At 50.6% G+C, this 21,766-nt stretch overlaps 1 protein-coding gene across 1 annotated transcript in view; it reads right to left on the bottom strand.

Moving 5' to 3' along the window:
* LOC126440161 (mucin-4-like) overlaps positions 1 to 21,766 on the bottom strand; it is a 178,546-nt gene that overhangs the window by 4,716 nt on the left and 152,064 nt on the right. The window contains exon 3 of the mRNA XM_050090604.1: positions 4,225 to 9,147. Coding sequence (XP_049946561.1) covers positions 4,225 to 9,147 — 4,923 coding nt within the window. The remainder of the gene's footprint in view (positions 1 to 4,224; positions 9,148 to 21,766) is intronic.

Here is a 21,766-nt window from a genome sequence, read left to right as displayed (position 1 = left end):
GGTTCCGGTGCGGACTGCCGAGAAAACATCTGTTGTCTCTGTCTATTTGCATACGGCGGCAGTCTACAAACGACCGCTATCTCGGGCATATAATCTTTAATAATATAGTTACCAATTACTTCATAAACTTCTTAATTTTTGCTGGTATGCAGGTAAACAGTTTGAAAGCACGTAGAAAGTATCAGCTTGCTAGAATGAAAACTTTGCTTAATAGAATTTATTTAGTGGAACTATCGGTAGATTGTTACCTCTGAACCATAACTTTGCTAAGACACATCAGCTGCTATTTATGTTAAGTCTTAAACTCTGTGTAGCTCTATTATTTGATATATTCGATCATCTGGTTTAACAAAAATCCTCTAACATTAAAATTTCAATTACTTAATCTACAATATTTAGGTTAGATAATTAGTTTATATTTACTCAAAAACTATAAGAGGTAGATTAACGTGGACACTTATTTTTTGGGTGTACTGAAAAACAAATTTTCAAATTTCTAAGTTCATTATTTAGCGCCTCTGATTTTTCTGAAAAACGTAGATTCTGGCGATAATGTTTGTTCTATGATTTTGGAAACCAGCATCACTTATTTATAACTTCTAACTGCACCTTATGACCAAATTCTGGCTTCCTAGCGTCATTATTTAGCGCCTCTGATTTTTCTGTTAAACGGCATTTTTCCGTAAACTATTAAGTTAAGAACATCAAGACTTGGTATTTGGAACATTGTTAAATTATAGTTTAGTGTAATAAAGTTTTAAACATTAACTTTGATTTTCAATTTTATACTAAATTGTGGTCCAATACTTGTGCGCTACATTCAGACGCGTTAAGGTGACGTGGCGCTACTAGCAATGACCTGGGGTAAGTCACGACGCACTCGCTCGCCTCTATCTCACACGTGATTGAGCGCTTGGTTTGCTTCACTTGGACTAATTTTTGTTCTTGGTTGTTGTGTAACTTAAATTACGAATATTTACTTAATTCGAATGGGTCTTATTTAAGGGCCTTACGGCTGCATGAATTGTGTGGTTACTTTAACTTGTTGTCTACTCAGTTTTAGGAGTGGTCCCCGCAGGGGTAAGAGTGGCTTAGACCTACTTATTGTGATAAACAGTAATTATTTCAGTTATTGTTCCGTTTTTAAATTTGCCTGTATAAGTGAAGGTTGTTGTTGAAACCGATATTTCTCCTGTGTTAAAGACTGTTTATGTAAGAGAAACTTACTGTTCATTATTATATATCAGGTGAAAGAGAAGATTACCAATTTCAATCACCAACATCTGTTCTGAAGGTCGAAACATTATTTCGTCGGGAACTTACATCATTGCTCACGAGCCCTGAATTACATTATTATTATGGTCATTTCTTCCCGTGCAAGTGGTCCTTTTGCCCGCACGCTGTTAATGAGTGGGCCGGTAGAGAAATAGTCCGAAGGTAGTTCGATCAACCCTCTGCCAGGAACGTAAGTCATGATTGCAAAGAAATCCTGTAGATGTAGTCATGTAGATGTAACAACGGAATTATGCTGTAATTGCGACATGTGAGTGACATTTGATTTGAGTATCAAAGCTGTTTGCTGTGGCTGAAAATAATGAACAAAAATTGAATATACACCTAGGTGCGTCAAATTGATACTGAAATAAAGAGTCATGCATGGACCAATAAAAATAAATTCTTAACTACTTGTTATGGCACTACAGTATCCGCCAGCGTCTTCAGAAGTGGATATCGCATACGACTTTCCTAGGGTGTTTGTAAGTGGATATTGCAGACGACATCGAACAAAATTTGAATGTAGCTTCGTAAAAGTTCCGTGATTAAACGATCTCAGTTGCTGGCGAATACTGTTAATATACACTGTCTTGTGAGGATAATCATTATACATGAGGTGAAAAGGGTTTCGCCGGGTACGGTGGCCGAACTGTTCTTGTCGCTTCAGTCGCAGGTTGGAATCATACCTCGGGCACCGTGTGTGTGATGTCCGTAGGTTATGTAGGTTTAAGTAGTTCTAGGTCTATGGGACTTACTACCGAAGTGGCATAGTTCGTAGAGCGATTTTTTGACCTTTCGCGTAAGTTTTCTTCAGATTACGTTGACATAGTTCACCTTATTACACCACCAAGGGACAGTATACCGCAAGAAGTGCGATACATTTCCGCTTATTATGTCTACCCACACTCGAGGTAAACTGATTTTAAGAGTTGGGTAGACAGATAGATGGTCTAGTAGGGTTCAATTTGTACCGATTTATGTGACGAAATCCTAACAACGAAAATAGCTACGACGGTTACTGAAGATGACGGCAGCATAAATAATTCCGTACTCTTTATTCGAAATGTTCTAGTTGCAGTCGATACATCAGCATATTAATCGTAGCTACGACTTCAATCCAAATCACGTTTACAGGAATGCAAATAAAATCCATTTGCCTATACCCGTGGTAATTCAGATCCCAGTATTAATGCCACCGAGCATTCCCATTGCTAGATAGCTTAAGGAACACTTCGGCTAATGAACGTTTTCTGGATGTGGCGAGTCTAGCTGGTAAACGTATTCCACAATGTTTAGAAGTCTCCATTATTTAGCCGTTTATTTCCTGCGGTTGTGCAGAACTGGCCTACTACATTTACTCGCTAACAACAGTGTTCTGTTATTTCGATAAACATCCCGAATGATTGTCACATAAGCGATGACATGACATTAAGGTAGAAAATTCATGTTTTTTTAGTCCAGAAAGCTCTATGTAATAGGAACTGCAGATCATTTTGCCATTTTCATTGCGAAATTGCCGGCTTTTTCATCTCTAGGGTAATAATAGAGGGCTGTTTGCCTGGGTTGTCTGCAAGCGTGGTGAAAGGTGTTTGCTACTGGAATAGCTCTGGTTTGTTTTCGGTTCTAATCTCGATGGAGGCAGATAGACGATCAGTAAAGCAATTTTAAGAAATTCTCGTGCCTCTAATACCTTTTATTGCTACATTTGTTCTGTAACGGCGCCCTGTGGATGTCAATATGAAACTCTTGTAGAATTTCATACTTGATTCTGCCTCCTTTTTCCGCTTCTGTAAATAAATGAATCAACTTTAGTATGGCACTGAATGATTTTTAACTGAATTTCGTTGTGAATCTTCACGCATTGCTAAATTTGCACACTTTGATGGTAGGTCAGCAGCGGTAACCCAGTATGACTGGTCTGAACGTTGACACACACCGTTTCGCGGCAAAATGCTCATATTATTTTGCTAATTCGTAACGATCTGGGGTACTTTGTCTTACTAAAACGGTTATGTTATCTCGACAAGCTGAAATTCATTTTTATTAGTACAATTCATTTTAATTCTTCTTTCATTTGTACCTTATACTTACTTGTGTTTAACATACTGATCAGCATTAATGTAGCCTTACACATGATTGAAAACAGTTTGAAGAACTCCCCGAACGTAGTCAATTACCAACATACTATGCACAGGTGTGAAACACTTGGTCGCCTTGCCTGTTATGCTGTGTAGCAGACTTCGTTATGCTGATCCGCACAGCTTTAAAAAGGCGTGGGGCCTCGCTCGTTTTGTCCACGACTTTACGTTTGGAGCGCCACGCTGATGCATCACAAGTTTGTAATTGTGTTATTCTTTCCTTGCGGTATCCTTTGTCTTGAGGTTTGTAGAGAATTTATTGTGTAGTGTCCTTGTAAATCAAAGCTTCTTGTATCAACTTAGGGGCCGAATAGGTAGAGAACGAGGTACCGACGGGTATTGACTAAAAACTCGAGCGCCTTTATTATTCCCAAGTTCAAGGTTTTAATGAGATGGGGATACAATATACTGAGCGTGTTCACGTGGCTGTTGCTGTCTCATATATAAATATTAGAGACGCTATCCTATTCACTAGCATTTTGGAAGGCATCAGGCCGGAAGATGGGTTGTGTTTGCAATTCGCTAATAAATCGGTAACCTTTGCCGAGTTTAATCGGGTACTTGCGACTAGTGAGGGCTTCAGGTTTGCTGACGAGCAGTGCGAGCAGAATAAGGGTTCTCAATCTGCGTCCGTGGTTTCTAGAAGTGATGGTCTTCGTTCATCTCGTGGATTGCTAAGTGAGAGAGTTCTTTTCGTTGTGGAGCCCGAAATCTCTTGGTGTGTGGATATGTTATTAGGTGGGGGCCCAGGCCTAGCAGTTGACGCCATGAGGTGAGGGCCGGAATTTCTCTGGGTGAATCTTCTGCCCGCTGTGTCCGTGACTGCTGGCGTCCGTGACTGCTGGCGTCCGTGACTGCTGGCGTCCGTGACTGCTGGCGTCCGTGACTGCTGGCGTCCGTGACTGCTGGCGTCCGTGACTGCTGGCGTCCGTGACTGCTGGCGTCCGTGACTGCTGGCGTCCGTGACTGCTGGCGTCCGTGACTGCTGGCGTCCGTGACTGCTGGCGTCCGTGACTGCTGGCGTCCGTGACTGCTGGCGTCCGTGACTGCTGGCGTCCGTGACTGCTGGCGTCCGTGACTGCTGGCGTCCGTGACTGCTGGCGTCCGTGACTGCTGGCGTCCGTGACTGCTGGCGTCCGTGACTGCTGGCGTCCGTGACTGCTGGCGTCCGTGACTGCTGGCGTCCGTGACTGCTGGCGTCCGTGACTGCTGGCGTCCGTGACTGCTGGCGTCCGTGACTGCTGGCGTCCGTGACTGCTGGCGTCCGTGACTGCTGGCGTCCGTGACTGCTGGCGTCCGTGACTGCTGGCGTCCGTGACTGCTGGCGTCCGTGACTGCTGGCGTCCGTGACTGCTGGCGTCCGTGACTGCTGGCGTCCGTGACTGCTGGCGTCCGTGACTGCTGGCGTCCGTGACTGCTGGCGTCCGTGACTGCTGGCGTCCGTGACTGCTGGCGTCCGTGACTGCTGGCGTCCGTGACTGCTGGCGTCCGTGACTGCTGGCGTCCGTGACTGCTGGCGTCCGTGACTGCTGGCGTCCGTGACTGCTGGCGTCCGTGACTGCTGGCGTCCGTGACTGCTGGCGTCCGTGACTGCTGGCGTCCGTGACTGCTGGCGTCCGTGACTGCTGGCGTCCGTGACTGCTGGCGTCCGTGACTGCTGGCGTCCGTGACTGCTGGCGTCCGTGACTGCTGGCGTCCGTGACTGCTGGCGTCCGTGACTGCTGGCGTCCGTGACTGCTGGCGTCCGTGACTGCTGGCGTCCGTGACTGCTGGCGTCCGTGACTGCTGGCGTCCGTGACTGCTGGCGTCCGTGACTGCTGGCGTCCGTGACTGCTGGCGTCCGTGACTGCTGGCGTCCGTGACTGCTGGCGTCCGTGACTGCTGGCGTCCGTGACTGCTGGCGTCCGTGACTGCTGGCGTCCGTGACTGCTGGCGTCCGTGACTGCTGGCGTCCGTGACTGCTGGCGTCCGTGACTGCTGGCGTCCGTGACTGCTGGCGTCCGTGACTGCTGGCGTCCGTGACTGCTGGCGTCCGTGACTGCTGGCGTCCGTGACTGCTGGCGTCCGTGACTGCTGGCGTCCGTGACTGCTGGCGTCCGTGACTGCTGGCGTCCGTGACTGCTGGCGTCCGTGACTGCTGGCGTCCGTGACTGCTGGCGTCCGTGACTGCTGGCGTCCGTGACTGCTGGCGTCCGTGACTGCTGGCGTCCGTGACTGCTGGCGTCCGTGACTGCTGGCGTCCGTGACTGCTGGCGTCCGTGACTGCTGGCGTCCGTGACTGCTGGCGTCCGTGACTGCTGGCGTCCGTGACTGCTGGCGTCCGTGACTGCTGGCGTCCGTGACTGCTGGCGTCCGTGACTGCTGGCGTCCGTGACTGCTGGCGTCCGTGACTGCTGGCGTCCGTGACTGCTGGCGTCCGTGACTGCTGGCGTCCGTGACTGCTGGCGTCCGTGACTGCTGGCGTCCGTGACTGCTGGCGTCCGTGACTGCTGGCGTCCGTGACTGCTGGCGTCCGTGACTGCTGGCGTCCGTGACTGCTGGCGTCCGTGACTGCTGGCGTCCGTGACTGCTGGCGTCCGTGACTGCTGGCGTCCGTGACTGCTGGCGTCCGTGACTGCTGGCGTCCGTGACTGCTGGCGTCCGTGACTGCTGGCGTCCGTGACTGCTGGCGTCCGTGACTGCTGGCGTCCGTGACTGCTGGCGTCCGTGACTGCTGGCGTCCGTGACTGCTGGCGTCCGTGACTGCTGGCGTCCGTGACTGCTGGCGTCCGTGACTGCTGGCGTCCGTGACTGCTGGCGTCCGTGACTGCTGGCGTCCGTGACTGCTGGCGTCCGTGACTGCTGGCGTCCGTGACTGCTGGCGTCCGTGACTGCTGGCGTCCGTGACTGCTGGCGTCCGTGACTGCTGGCGTCCGTGACTGCTGGCGTCCGTGACTGCTGGCGTCCGTGACTGCTGGCGTCCGTGACTGCTGGCGTCCGTGACTGCTGGCGTCCGTGACTGCTGGCGTCCGTGACTGCTGGCGTCCGTGACTGCTGGCGTCCGTGACTGCTGGCGTCCGTGACTGCTGGCGTCCGTGACTGCTGGCGTCCGTGACTGCTGGCGTCCGTGACTGCTGGCGTCCGTGACTGCTGGCGTCCGTGACTGCTGGCGTCCGTGACTGCTGGCGTCCGTGACTGCTGGCGTCCGTGACTGCTGGCGTCCGTGACTGCTGGCGTCCGTGACTGCTGGCGTCCGTGACTGCTGGCGTCCGTGACTGCTGGCGTCCGTGACTGCTGGCGTCCGTGACTGCTGGCGTCCGTGACTGCTGGCGTCCGTGACTGCTGGCGTCCGTGACTGCTGGCGTCCGTGACTGCTGGCGTCCGTGACTGCTGGCGTCCGTGACTGCTGGCGTCCGTGACTGCTGGCGTCCGTGACTGCTGGCGTCCGTGACTGCTGGCGTCCGTGACTGCTGGCGTCCGTGACTGCTGGCGTCCGTGACTGCTGGCGTCCGTGACTGCTGGCGTCCGTGACTGCTGGCGTCCGTGACTGCTGGCGTCCGTGACTGCTGGCGTCCGTGACTGCTGGCGTCCGTGACTGCTGGCGTCCGTGACTGCTGGCGTCCGTGACTGCTGGCGTCCGTGACTGCTGGCGTCCGTGACTGCTGGCGTCCGTGACTGCTGGCGTCCCGTGACTGCTGGCGTCCGTGACTGCTGGCGTCCGTGACTGCTGGCGTCCGTGACTGCTGGCGTCCGTGACTGCTGGCGTCCGTGACTGCTGGCGTCCGTGACTGCTGGCGTCCGTGACTGCTGGCGTCCGTGACTGCTGGCGTCCGTGACTGCTGGCGTCCGTGACTGCTGGCGTCCGTGACTGCTGGCTGTCCGTGACTGCTGGCGTCCGTGACTGCTGGCTGTCCGTGACTGCTGGCTGTCCGTGACTGCTGGCTGTCCGTGACTGCTGGTGTCCGTGACTGCTGGCTGTCCGTGACTGCTGGTGTCCGTGACTGCTGGTGTCCGTGACTGCTGGTGTCCGTGACTGCTGGCTGTCCGTGACTGCTGGTCGTCCGTGACTGCTGGTGTCCGTGACTGCTGGTGTCCGTGACTGCTTGGTGTCCGTGACTGCTGGTGTCCGTGACTGCTGGTGTCCGTGACTGCTTGGTGTCCGTGACTGCTTGGTGTCCGTGACTGCTGGTGTCCGTGACTGCTGGTGTCCGTGACTGCTGGTGTCCGTGACTGTCTGGTGTCCGTGACTGTTGGTGTCCGTGACTGCTTGGTGTCCGTGACTGTTGGTGTCCGTGACTGCTTGGTGTCCGTGACTGCTTGGTGTCCGTGACTGCTTGGTGTCCGTGACTGCTTGGTGTCCGTGACTGCTGGTGTCCGTGACTGCTTGGTGTCCGTGACTGTTGGTGTCCGTGACTGTTGGTGTCCGTGACTGTTGGTGTCCGTGACTGTTGGTGTCCGTGACTGTTGGTGTCCGTGACTGTTGGTGTCCGTGACTGTTGGTGTCCGTGACTGTTGGTGTCCGTGACTGTTGGTGTCCGTGACTGTTGGTGTCCGTGACTGTTGGTGTCCGTGACTGTTGGTGTCCGTGACTGTTGGTGTCCGTGACTGTTGGTGTCCGTGACTGTTGGTGTCCGTGACTGTTGGTGTCCGTGACTGTTGGTGTCCGTGTGTTGGTGTCCGTGACTGTTGGTGTCCGTGACTGTTGGTGTCCGTGACTGTTGGTGTCCGTGACTGTTGGTGTCCGTGACTGTTGGTGTCCGTGACTGTTGGTGTCCGTGACTGTTGGTGTCCGTGACTGTTGGTGTCCGTGACTGTTGGTGTCCGTGACTGTTGGTGTCCGTGACTGTTGGTGTCCGTGACTGTTGGTGTCCGTGACTGTTGGTGTCCGTGACTGTTGGTGTCCGTGACTGTTGGTGTCCGTGACTGTTGGTGTCCGTGACTGTTGGTGTCCGTGACTGTTGGTGTCCGTGACTGTTGGTGTCCGTGACTGTTGGTGTCCGTGACTGTTGGTGTCCGTGACTGTTGGTGTCCGTGACTGTTGGTGTCCGTGACTGTTGGTGTCCGTGACTGTTGGTGTCCGTGACTGTTGGTGTCCGTGACTGTTGGTGTCCGTGACTGTTGGTGTCCGTGACTGTTGGTGTCCGTGACTGTTGGTGTCCGTGACTGTTGGTGTCCGTGACTGTTGGTGTCCGTGACTGTTGGTGTCCGTGACTGTTGGTGTCCGTGACTGTTGGTGTCCGTGACTGTTGGTGTCCGTGACTGTTGGTGTCCGTGACTGTTGGTGTCCGTGACTGTTGGTGTCCGTGACTGTTGGTGTCCGTGACTGTTGGTGTCCGTGACTGTTGGTGTCCGTGACTGTTGGTGTCCGTGACTGTTGGTGTCCGTGACTGTTGGTGTCCGTGACTGTTGGTGTCCGTGACTGTTGGTGTCCGTGACTGTTGGTGTCCGTGACTGTTGGTGTCCGTGACTGTTGGTGTCCGTGACTGTTGGTGTCCGTGACTGTTGGTGTCCGTGACTGTTGGTGTCCGTGACTGTTGGTGTCCGTGACTGTTGGTGTCCGTGACTGTTGGTGTCCGTGACTGTTGGTGTCCGTGACTGTTGGTGTCCGTGACTGTTGGTGTCCGTGACTGTTGGTGTCCGTGACTGTTGGTGTCCGTGACTGTTGGTGTCCGTGACTGTTGGTGTCCGTGACTGTTGGTGTCCGTGACTGTTGGTGTCCGTGACTGTTGGTGTCCGTGACTGTTGGTGTCCGTGACTGTTGGTGTCGGGTAGTTCTGTCTCACTGCTTGATTCCGAGTGGTAGCTCGAGTTCCGCAATTTCTGTGAATCCACCCCCATGAAAGCTACCTCCCAGGGATCTCACGTGGCAAATGGTCAAGAGTTGCCCCTGGTTGGACACATGCATGGGAGTTTGATTCCTTAGCACAAATAATCGAAGCGGCCAAGAAAAAACGCTGACTGACAGTCTTCAACCTGACTCTTGGGTTGGGTTGTTCGGTGGAGGGGACCAGACAGCGAGGTCATCGGTCTCATCGGATTAGGGAAGGACGGGGAAGGAAGTCGGCCATGTCCTTTCAAAGGAACCATCCCGGCATTTGTCTGGAGCGATATAGGGAAATCATAGAAAACGTAAATCAGGATGGCAGGACGCGGGATTGAACCGTGGTCCTCCCGAATGCGAGTCCAGTGTGCTAACCACTGCGCCACATCGCTCGGTCCTTACTATTGGGATGTGACTGGTTTAGTTTTACATATTGCCAGCAATACCTTTTATTTTAAAATCCGTTCGTCTTGTTACATAGCACTCTGATGTTGTTCTGAAATTTGCAAGAACAATTCTTTAAGTACAGAACGGTCTGATTTTCAGTAAATCATTTTGATGACAAGCAAGCTACCCAATTAAGGGCCGGCCGCGGTGGCCAAGCGGTTCTAGGCGCTTCAGTCTGGCACCGCGCGGCTGCTACGGTCGCAGGTTCGAATCCTGCCTCGGGCATGGATGTGTGTGATGTCCTTAGAAATACCTAAACCTAGCTAACCTAAGTTCTAGGGGACTGGTGACCTCAGACGTTAGGTCCCATAGTGCTCAGAGCCATTTGAACCCAATTAAGGGCTGTCTAAGATAAATTTCCTGCTGTGCTAACGGAGCGTTTGGTGGTGACTGGTAAAATCCAGTACGAGATTCGTCTCACTGTCACCATTCAGTGCGCCATGCCCCTTACCGTCCTTCGCCTCCCAAAATGAAGATATTGAGGCGGAAGGTCGATGATATGTTGCGCAACGAGGTTGTTAGATCGTCCACTTCCCCGTGTGCTTCGCCTATATTTTTAGTGCCTACACGACAGTGTTGTGGCTGTTGTTGACTATAGAGTTCTCAATGAGAAGATAATTGTAGAGGTCAGGCAAGGGCTTCATACAAAAACTCTTATTTGGTTTGCCGGCGCCTGTGTTTTATAGGTGCTTGACTTGAATCAAGCGTACTACCAATTACCACTGAGTGATGAATCTAAATAGGTTACTGCCTTTTGCACAGACTGGAACATGTACGAATTTAACCAGGTTCCGTTTGGCTTCGCCACTGGCGCTGCTTTCCTTTCACCCCTTTTGAACGATATCCTGGGGGGATCTTAAGTTCGTGTGTGTTTACAATTATTTAGATGATGTCAATTATTGTCGCTCTTTTGAGGACCACGTTTTTTATCTTGAGCAAGTGTTAATGAAGACTTCGTTCACCCGGTTTGACCTTTAAACCTTTCAAATGTCATGCTTGCTAGTGAGCAGATTTAGTTCTTAGGTCATCTTGTTTCCTTGGACGCTATTAAGATACCGCCTTTTCTTTTTTTGGGGGTGTGGGAGGGGGGGAGTTTAAGGGCGCTCAACTACTGAGGTCATCAGCGCCCAGTCCCAATTGTTAGAGCACATAGAATCTAGTAAAACACAAGAGGGGAAGGGGCACCAGAAAGTTCTTACAGAGATGCAGATAAAGTAAGTGAAAGAGTTAGATGTCGTTGGACAAGCCAGTCAAAATAATGAAACGAACAACACGAGCAGCTGCTCGAGCGTCATCAGCTAAAATATCCTGTAAATTAGATGGCAGAGACAGGACAACACGAGATTGACTAAAGCGAGGACACTACAATAAAACATGGCGCACTGTTAATGCATGACCACAAGGATACTGCGGGGCTGGGTCACCAGAGAGCAGGTAGCGGTGGCTAAACCGGCAATGCCCAATCCGCAACCCGGTCAGAAGGACCTCCTCTCGCCGAGATGGTCGGGAGGAGGTTGTCCAAGTAGTTGGGAACGGTTTTACTGCCCGGAGCTTGTTTCCTTGAATTGATGACCAAGTATCCCACCACAACGACACAAGCCTCTTACAAACAACTCCACCAACGTCAGATGACGGGACACAATGGGAGGCTGGCCGAGGCAGGAGGACTGCAGCCTTGGCTGCAGCATCAGCAGCTTCATTCCCAGGCACTCCTACATGGCCGGGAACCCACAGAAAGCTGACAGGAGAGCCATCAGCAGCAGAAGAATGGAGGGACTGCTGGATCCGCTGAATCAAGGGATGGACCGGATAGGGAGCTCCAAGGCTCTGAAGAGCACTGAGTGAGTCAGAGCAGAGTACATACGATGAATGGCGGTGGCGGCGGGCATACTGAACGGTCTGATGGAGAGCAAAAAGCTCGGCCGTAAAGCTGGAACATTGGTCGAGGAGCTGGTATTTAAAGGCGACGGCCCCGACGACAAAGGCACAGCCGACACCATCATCAGTTTTGGAGCCATCAGTGTAAATAAAGGCGTGAATGGCAAGTCGCGCACGAAGTTCGACAAACCGAGAGCAATACACTGCAGCCGGTGTACCCTCCTGGAGCGAGCTGAGGTCGAGATAAATATGAACCGGAGCCTGGAGCCACGGTGGTGTCGGGCTCTCACCCTCTCTGAAGGTAGTAGGGAGGGCAAAATCCAATTGTCGAAGCAGGCGACGAAAGCGGACTCCAGGGGGCAGCAGGCCAGACACATACAACCCATACTGACAGTCGAGAGAATCTGCGAAGAAGGACTGATAGCAGGGGTGGTCGGGCAGTGACAACAGCCGGCAGGCATACTGACAAAGCAGTACATCGCGCCGGTAGGTCAATGGTAATTCGGCACCTTCAGCATAAAGACTCTCGACAGGACTAGTGTAGAATGCTCCGGTCGCAAGACGTAACCCCCAATGGTGGATGGAGTTGAGACGGCGTAAGAGGGACGGCCGAGCAGACGAGTAGATGAAGCTACCATAATCCAGCTTTGATCGGACAATGGACTGATACAAGCGAAGCAGGACAGTGCGATCCGCTCCCCAAGATGAACCACTAAGAACTCTGAGGACATTAAGGGAACGTGTACAACGGGCCGCCAAATAAGAGACGTGCGGAGACCAACAAAGTTTCCTGTCTAGTGTGAGCCCTAGAAACTTAGTTGTTTCCACGAATGGGAGAACAACGGGACCGAGATGTAAGGATGGCGGAAGGAACGCTTTATATCGCCAAAAGTTTATACAAACCGTCTTCTCTTCAGAGAACCGGAAGCCATTTGCCACGCTCCATTAGTATAGGCTGTCTAGACGACGCTGAAGGCAGCGCTCCAGGAGGCATGTTTTCTGGGCACTGCAGTAGATCGCGAAGTCATCGACAAAAAGAGAGCCTGAGACATTAGGTGGAATGCAATCCATAATTGGATTGATCGCTATGGCAAAAAGGGCTACGCTCAAGACGGAGCCCTGAGGCACTCCGTTCTCCTGGAGGAAGACGTCGGACAATACGGAACCCACACGTACCCTAAACTTTCGATCTGTTAACAAGGAATCAATAAATGGGGCAGGCGACCGCGTAGGCCCCACCTGTGCATAGTGCGGAGGATACCTCCTCTCCAACAGGTATCATAAGCCTTCTCCAAATCGAAGAACACGGCTACCGTTTGGCGCCTTCGCAAAAAGTTGTTCATGATGAATGTCGACAAGGTCACAAAGTGGTCAACAGCGGAGCGGCGGCGACGAAAGCCGCATTGAACATTGGTAAGTAGCCGTCGAGATTAAAGAATCCAAACTAACCGAGCATTAACCATGCGCTCCATCACCTTACAGACACAGCTTGTAAGAGAAAAGGGGGCGGTAACTAGAAGGAAGGTGTCTATCCTTCCCAGGTTTGGGTATAGGAACAATGACGGCGTCACGCCAACGCATGGGGACCTGACCATTGGTCCAGACGCGATTGTAGGTACGAAGAAGGAAACTTTTGCCTGACGGAGAAAGGTGGGCCAGCATCTGAACGTGAATGGCATCTGGCCCCGGAGCAGAGTATCGCGACAGTGCAAGCGCACGTTCGAGTTCCCGCATAGTAAAGGGGGCATTATAAGTTTCCAGATTCAGCGAGTGGAAGGAAGGTCGCCGAGCCTCTTCTGCCTCTTTCCTGGGAAGGAAGGCAGGGTGGTAATGGGCGGAACTTGAAACCTCCGCGAAAAAGCGGCCAAAGGCGTTGGAGACAGCCACAGGATCAACAAGGACCTCATTACCTGAGGTCAGGCCAGGTACCGAGGAGTGGGCCTTAATGCCCGACAGCCGGCGCAGGCCACCCCAGACGACAGAAGAGGGCGTTAAACTGTTAAAGGAGCTGGTGAAAGAGGCACAACAAGATTTTTTGCTGTCTTTGATGACTCTACGGCATTGCGTTCTGAGTCGTTTGTATCCAATACAATTCGCCAACGTAGGATGGCGGCGAAAGGTGCGTAAAGCACGTCGTCGAGCACGGATAGCGTCTCTACAAGCCTCATTCCACCAGGGGACGGAAACGCGACGTGAAGAAGAGGTAGTATGAGGAATGGAACGTTCAGCAGCATTGACGATAACAGCCGTGAGGTATTCGAACTGACTGTCACAACTGAGAAAATTGTGGTCCGGAAAGGTCGCCAGGGAGGAGTGAAGTCCCCAGTCAGCTTTCGGTATGTTCCAGCTCGAAGGACGTGGGGATGGGGTGTGGTGCAGGAGACGCACAACACAGTGGAAGTGGTCGCTCGAATAGGTGTCAGAAAGGACATACCACTCGAACCGAAGGACAAGAGTGGTAGAACAGATCGAGAGGTCCAAGTGGGAGTAGGTATGAGTACAGTCCGAGAGGAAAGTCGGGGCACCAGTATTGAGGCAGACAAGATTGAGATGGTTGAAGACATCCGCCAAGAAGGAGCCTCTCTGACAGGATGCAGGAGAGCCCCAAAGGGGATGATGGGCATTGAAGTCGCCAAACAATAAAAACGGCGGAGGAAACTGAACAATCAGGTGCATGATGTCAGCCCGACTAACTGCGGATGTCGATGGAGTGTAGACGGTACAAACGGAAAAAGTAAAGGCAGAAAGAATAATATGGACAGCTATTGCTTGGAGTGGGGTGGTCAACAGGATGGGATGGTAATAGACATCGTCCCGAACGAGCAACATGACCCCACCATGAGCTGGAACACCGTCCGCAGGGGTGAGGTCAGAGCTCTCCGAGGTATAGTCGGTAAAAGCAATACGGTCAGTTGGGCGCAACTTGGTTTCCTGGAGACCAAGGACGAGCGGACAGTGCAGGCGGAGGAGCAGTTGTAATTCCTCTCGATTAGATCGAATACCTCTTATGTTCCAATGTAACAAAGCCATCGCTAGTCAGAAAAAAGGGGGAACGAAACGTGAAGAGCGGGTCACCTCGACGGCCGCAGAGGGCCAGGTTCCGAGGGAACAATGCTACAACTGGCGGGAGGTGGATCCTGTTCCATCGAGTCGTCGCCAGCTGCGACCGCTTTCCCAGGTTGCGTAGGAGGGGCAGCATCATTCGCCGATGAGAGGCCAGCTGAGCGCCTGGCAGCAGAGCGTCCCGGCGAAAATGAGGACTGCCGGGAGCAGCGACTCGCGGATGGAGCGTCAGACGAAACGCGCCAGGGTGGAGAGGGGGAAAAAGGCTTTCTTGGAGGCCTTCTTGGCAGTCCGATGAGGCACGGGGATGATGGGCTGGACCCGAAGAAGGTCCTCACGCGCAGGGTCCGTTTTGGAACGCCGGACCTCGGAAGCTGGGGTCCGGATCGTTTCCCTGATGGATGCCTGAGAAGAGGATCGTTTCTCAGGCGGCGGCCTGAGAAGAGGATCGCTTCTCAGGTGGTGGAGCGGGAGGAGGAGGAAGGGTGGCCCCTGGGGCAGGGGCCGCGAGGGAGGGGGATTTGGAAGGGAGGGATTTGGGAGGCGGAGGCATAGACCTCGGATTTGGTGAGGAGGTGGAGGGGGGACAGGATAGGGGTGAGGATACTGTGGAAGGAGTGGACGTGACTGAGGCAAACGAAGTGGTCAACGTCACCTGATGGAGGCGGTCATACTTCTTCCTGGCCTCAGAAAGAGAGAGAGATGATCCGAAGTTTTGAGTTCTTGAATCTTCTTCTCCATCTGATACACAGGGCAGTCTAAAGATCTAGGCGAGTGGATGCCAGGACAATTTACGCACCGAGGTGGTGGGGTGCATATATGTTCCTCACGAAGAGGACGTCCACAATCGCCACAAAGGGACTCAGCCTCACACCGTGACGACATGTGCCCAATTTACAAACACCAAAAGCAGCGCATAGGAGGTGAGACGTAAGGTCGCACGTCGCACCGGTAGCACATCACCTTTACCTTCTCCGTGAGAACGTCCCCCTCAAAGGCGAGAATAAAGGCCCCAGTGTCGATGTGACGGTCTCTGGGGGCCACGCTGGACTCGCCATTCGAAATCCACACCTCGGCGCTCCAGGTTGGCCCTGAGCTCCTCATCAGAATGCAGCAGGAGGTAACGATGGAAAATAACCCCCTGCATCCTATTCAGTGCCAGATGCGGGACAATGGACACTGGGATGTCCCCTAGTCGGTCGCATGCCTCGAGCGCCGCCGACTGTGTGGCGGAGGTGGTCTTTATAAGAATGGACCCCGAACGCATTTTACTGAGAGCCTACATTTCCCCGAAGATGTCCTCGATGTGCTGGACAAAGAACATGGGCTTGGAGGTGGCGAACGTCCGCCCATCGGTCCGAGAACAGACCGAAAAGCGAGGGAAGTACTTCGCCCCAAGCCGGCGGGCCTGTCCTTCCTCCCAAGGAGTGGCCAAGGGGGAAAGGGCAGGAGAACCGGAACCAGAGACAGTACCCTTCTTTTTAAAAGACTCGGCCGCAGAGCGACCTGATACATGTTGACGTTTCATCTGCGAAACGTCCGCCCCGATACCACCCACTCCGACCACGGGCTCTCCCCATGGGCGCCACCCAGCCTCAGCAAGGGCCACCTGGCAGGATGACCGTTGCTGGGAGTCCTGATGCCCCAAGGAGACGGGCATCTACTCCTTGGCCAACGTGGGCAGCTCAGGTATCGGCAGTACGATCCCTGTGTAGTCAGGGGGGCTACAACCTAGAGGGTACATGACGACCCCACCACAACGGGCTGGCTACTGTGCTGGATTTCGGGTGCCATGGAAAGTCCATCATGATCGAAGGTGCAGATGGGGACGCACTAGGGGCGTAACTTGTGCAACCCATCAGGCGTTTAGGCCCAATTTGTTGAATAGTGGGTGTGGATACAACGCTGTTACAATGCCGAGTGCCAAGGTCTTAGTGCACGGAGGACCAGTGATACACCACATAAGGCGTCCTTCCCCAAAAGGCTCGTACTTCGGTAGGATTTTGAAAAATGGAGGTCAAACCCCAAGGAGGACCATCAGAAGGAAGGCCGAAACGGTTGAAACTCCTTTTAGTCACCTCTTACGACAGGCAGGAATACCTCAGGCCTATTCTTTCTCCAGACCCGCAGGGAGGGGGGATAGATACCGCCTTGGCTGTCTTGTTTGCTCTCGATAAATTCAAATTTTGGCTCGAGCACAGGTAGGCTAAATTGGAAACCGACAAACAGGCACTGGACTGAGCCTTTGCGTGCCGCAGGAAAATGGGCAGGATAAGCAGGTTGGCTGTTCGCATATCCACGTTCCGGGTTAAAGTCGTCAACAGAGGCACGGACAAATCAGTAGGCCAATGCGCTTAATCGCTCTTTTGATGAGGGAGATTGCAGGCAGGCAGACTATCCAACAAGTCATCAGCCGCCAAATCCTGTGTTGCGACTGAGGTACCTCAGCTCTTGACTGAGCTCTGGCTCGAGCAGGATCGAGATCACCATTTTGGCCCAATTAGGAAGTGATTGTTAGCTGTCTAACAGATTCCCAGTTATATCCTATGAAAGGGTATACTGCGTAATAAAGTCAGTAGGCCTGCTGAGCCTAAAATTTGTTTACCCATTGAACTCATTCCCATCGTCTTCCAACATTTTCAGAATTCCTTGGTAGGTTGGCACTCGGCATGTTCTCGAATTTTAGTCAAGGATTTTTACATCTCACCTGTTCAACATTGTACAAGGATGTTCGCCGTTTGGTTAATGTGTGTGGGCTTTGCAAGGTGGTTAACGACGCTCTTATTTGTGTAAGGGACTGCTGGAATCTTAAATTATCTATTAATTACGAGGGTACTCTTGCGTATACTAAGGCTGGGAACCATTGTGCTGTAGTTGCTGGCGATGTTTTCTCTCATTTTGTTGGGTAGATTCCTAGCACCAGAGTGACTGCCTGGCTTACTAAACGCCATTTATCTGTTATATTTTCTTCGTTTGGACCCCATATGGCCCTTGAGAATGATAATGCTTCAGCACTCCTTTCTAGGGATCTTAAACGTTTCTGTTTTAATAATGCCATCCAGCATATTATTACTACCCCGAATTATCCTCAGCCTTCATTTTCTCATCATGTCAGTAGTAACTTAGTAAATGACAAGAGCGACCTCTGTGCCCAACCTAAAACGAAATGGGCTAAATCCTCACAGTGAGTTAATTTTGCCTTTAACTCAGCCCATCATGGGGCCTCTAACGCAGTGCCAGCGGAATTGATGTTTGCTTACCCTTTTGATTCGCCGCTTGCAGAACTATGGAAAATATGTGATCTCCTGAGCATGCCACTCCCGTCATCAAACAGAATTGGCGTCAGGCCAGAAATAACATCACGTTATCTCTCAACGTCAGGAGGAATGCTGCAATCACGGTAGGCTGCCCTTCTGAGGTTCGGTAGGGCATAACGTTTTTGTCTGCAACTTGAATGTAGGTGGCGGTCAGCTCCAAAATGTGTTGGGCCTTGTTCAGTCGTTAGCTTTCTTAGTCTTGTCAACCTCCTTGTGTGTGATCTCGCCGCTAGGAAAACCTTTAAGGTCCATGTAAACCAAGTTCGACAGGCCAGCTAGTTCTTTATCCCCGTATTTCCACTCAGTGGAAGAGGAGAGTTGGTGCCCTCTGCGGTCCTTCGGTTTGAGTGGGGGAGGTTGAGCTGTGAGAGCGTTATGCTGTCTTTGGATCCTCCGACTGACTGACGCCCCCGTAGAATACGTGATTGCCGCACAGATTGGCACGGTTTCTCGCTGGAACAGGCGGGACCCATGCGGCGGCTGCAAAGTTGGTGTAGGTACAAGGCGGCAGCACGTATAGACTGAGGGGCCGGTCTGCTGACACGGTGGCCACTGCGCCCTCTTTGCGTACTCGCAGCCGTTTGCACAATAGCGTCCATTGTGTCTGATTTCTGGGTTTTGGAGGGAGAGCGCACCAAAATTTGCTTCCTGTCCTGTTCTCGCCGTGTGCAATTTGGGTGTTAGCTGCAGGTATAGTGCTTTCAATAATGGCATGTGACGTATTAAAGAAGTTACGATGCGTTTTGTGCTTATTCTCTCTGTGAACCTTGCCTGTGGAATTTGAAAGCCGATGTTTTTATTTGCAGTTATTGTAACTTATCTATTTGAAGCATCGAGTTTAACTTGCTGATATTTTTCAGTGATTTCTATTTATGTGTGTATAAGAGCTTGTGTGGGCAGCTGGTCTGTTAGAATCTCCTAGTTAGTCTCGGGTTACACGAATGTTTACTTGTTTTGCCTTTGAACTGTTCCGCTCCGATTCTGACGTTGGTACTTAAAGCTAAGGAACAATAAATGGAAACACCAGTGCACATTAACCCTTAACTGGTCCGGTGAAAAAAAAATTGCATTAGAAGTCTAGTGGGGTCTGAGAAACCCTAATGATTTGCAATTATTTGTGAACTTATTTTCATCTACGTGTCAAGTAAGATAATATTATTAAATGTGAATGTGTAATACATGAACTATGCGTATATACATAAATTGTGTGTGATTACCCAATTAAATTGTGCATGTAAAATAAGCCATGCTATTTTGCTGGTCAAGGGTATCCGCCCCACCCTTGTAGTTGATTATCATTTCAGGTTTTCCAGAGTCTGTTATCTTCTGGTCGTGATGCATGCTGGACAATAAAATAACTGCTTTGTTCTTCCTCGGAACATGTGAACAAAGCGTGAGGTCTGCAGTATGTCCAAAGAGAGTAGATCCAATTTGTCTAGGCCGGTTAGTTTTGAATTCTTGTGGAATTTCACGTTTGTTGGCTGTCACTGTTGCCAGGATGGTGAGCTTCTGTGTTTACAATTTCTCAGCAAGTTCAATGGAGGTGAACCAATTGTCAACAGTCACATTAAGATTTGTTCCTTTGATGGGTTCACTTATTCGCAGCACTGTTTGCGTTGGCAGACATATTTATGCGAACTTCACTTTCTGACCTGTCCGCAGCTCGTGGTCGTGCGGTAGCGTTCTCGCTTCCCGCGCCCGGGTACCCGGGTTCGATTCCCGGCGGGGTCAGGGATCTTCTCTGCCTCGTGATGACTGGGTGTTGTGTCATGTCCTTAGGTTAGTTAGAACTACTTAGCATCTATGGTCATCAGTCCCCTAGAACTTTGGGTCAAATGGTTCAAATGGCTCTGAGCACTATGGGACTTAAACCTCTTTCTGACCCAATATAAATGAAAGCATTATTGATGTAGAAGTCCGTGGAATCTGCAAGGCATAGAACTTTCATTTCACATTTATTAGGTTTTTCAGGCATGTGCATTTTAAAAGGGCATCGTCCCTGAAATGTTACCAGCATTTCGTAAACAGTAACAAAGATTCCAACAACAAAATACTAAATACAATTATGGATGAATGCATCCCAAATTTCGCAAATAGGAGCAAGTTTATCTGTTTCCCTTCGCTCTGCTCGTGTCTGGGCACAGTCAAACCGCAAGGCTGCAAGAATGAGCAAGAATCTCTTGACACTCATAGTGGCCCGGAAGATCTCTCTATCTGTACCATCTGAAGCAAAAACGCTAGTAACATCGTCCTTTCCTGATTTCAATACACCTGACAAGTATAACAGTCCTAAAACTGCTTTGATTTCTATCGTAGAGAATACCAAAACCGTCAGCGACGTCTGTTGCCTAGATATAGAGGTACACGTAGAAAAAAAAAAAAATAAAAAATAAAAAAAAAAAAAATAAAAAAAAGAAGTCCTGGGGTCAGTCAGACCCCACTAGACCAGTTAAGGGTTAAGTAATCTTTATCTGTAGTAAGTTTTGAGCAGTGTTGGATTAAACATCAGAACGTCGAAACATCAAAAGCTAGATTTCAGGTGGGTTTCAATCTTATGGGTCAGCAACGTCAATCTTATGTATAACTGTTAAGCCTGAAGTCCGCGCGAGGCTTTTACCTGTTATTCTGCAGTATCAAAGTAGCATTCGTTGTCTGTTGGTAGATCTCCTACTATTTATAACAATTGTCTTATCCTTTTATATTAGCGGTTTTAGTACTGCAGTTAAAATTTCTCCATGTAATTAAAAGATTTAAGCCTTAAGTTAATAGTTAAGCAATTGCTTAGCAAATGTTACGTTACTTCGGACTTTAAAGTCAAGACCCCGGCAACAAGGTCTTCATGTCTTTTGTGTCTTAATGTGTATGGTGTATGTAGACAGCCTCGGCTTCTGTAATTCACGCGGCGCTTGCCTGCGTGCACGTACCCGTGTACTTGGGCCTGCGCTTGTACCCGGACGGCATCTCCGGTGACCGTTAGCTCTCACTGAAGTTTCGATCCCAGCTGCTGATGCTAAACAAGTTAAGCTTTCCGGATATCCTGCCAGGTGGGAGATTTTACGTTTACCATACTTCAGTTTTCAACGTTTAAATTCTATCTGTAACTAACTGCTCTCGATCGTCAGCTTGGCGTAACTTGGTTGCATACTTCTTTAAACTCATTGGAAGATAACCAAAACGTAAGGTTGTAAATTTTCTCTCTGCCTCGGAGGATTGATTCTTGTTCTTGGATGTTGTGTAACTTAAATAAGACCCACACAGGTGTAACAGACGAATTAAGCAAAGGTTCGTAATTTAAGGGCCTTGTTGTCTACTGAGTTCTAAGTGCGGCCCCTGCAGGCGTAAGCGTGGCTTCGGCCTACTTATTGTGATAAACAGTAATCATTTCGATTATTATTGTTTCTTTTTTTTAACTTACTTGTGTAAGTGAAGGCTGTTGTTTAACTGAAATTTCTCTTGTCTTACGGATTGCTTATGTAGGAGAAAACTTGCTGTTCATTATTATGTATCACGTGCAATAGAAGATCGTGGTTTTAATTATCACTCTCACTGTTGGCATATTCTGAGATAAATTTATTATTTCTTAAAGAAAAATGATGTGCTCAGCCTGGGTTCGCCGTTCCAAGTCTCCTATCCTTCGTCCATCCTATGTTTGGACATTTCATTACTCTTCAGGAAAAGCTGGTGAGTAATTGTCCATCGTTGTCCTGAGTGCTCATATTTTGGGTGAAATATTTGTGTGTGTTTGTGCTTTGGTATAGTTTTATTGTGCCTCCTGAAATGTAACTGAGGAAAATTTTGTCTTATTCGTGATCTGAAAATACAGTCAAAAATTTGGCCTCGCCGTAGTG

Source organism: Schistocerca serialis, unplaced genomic scaffold (assembly GCF_023864345.2).
Source record: "Schistocerca serialis cubense isolate TAMUIC-IGC-003099 unplaced genomic scaffold, iqSchSeri2.2 HiC_scaffold_1352, whole genome shotgun sequence".
Classification (NCBI taxonomy): Eukaryota; Metazoa; Arthropoda; class Insecta; order Orthoptera; family Acrididae; genus Schistocerca; species Schistocerca serialis.
Note: the sequence above shows the minus strand (reverse complement) of the source record. Positions and strands in the feature narration are given on the sequence as shown.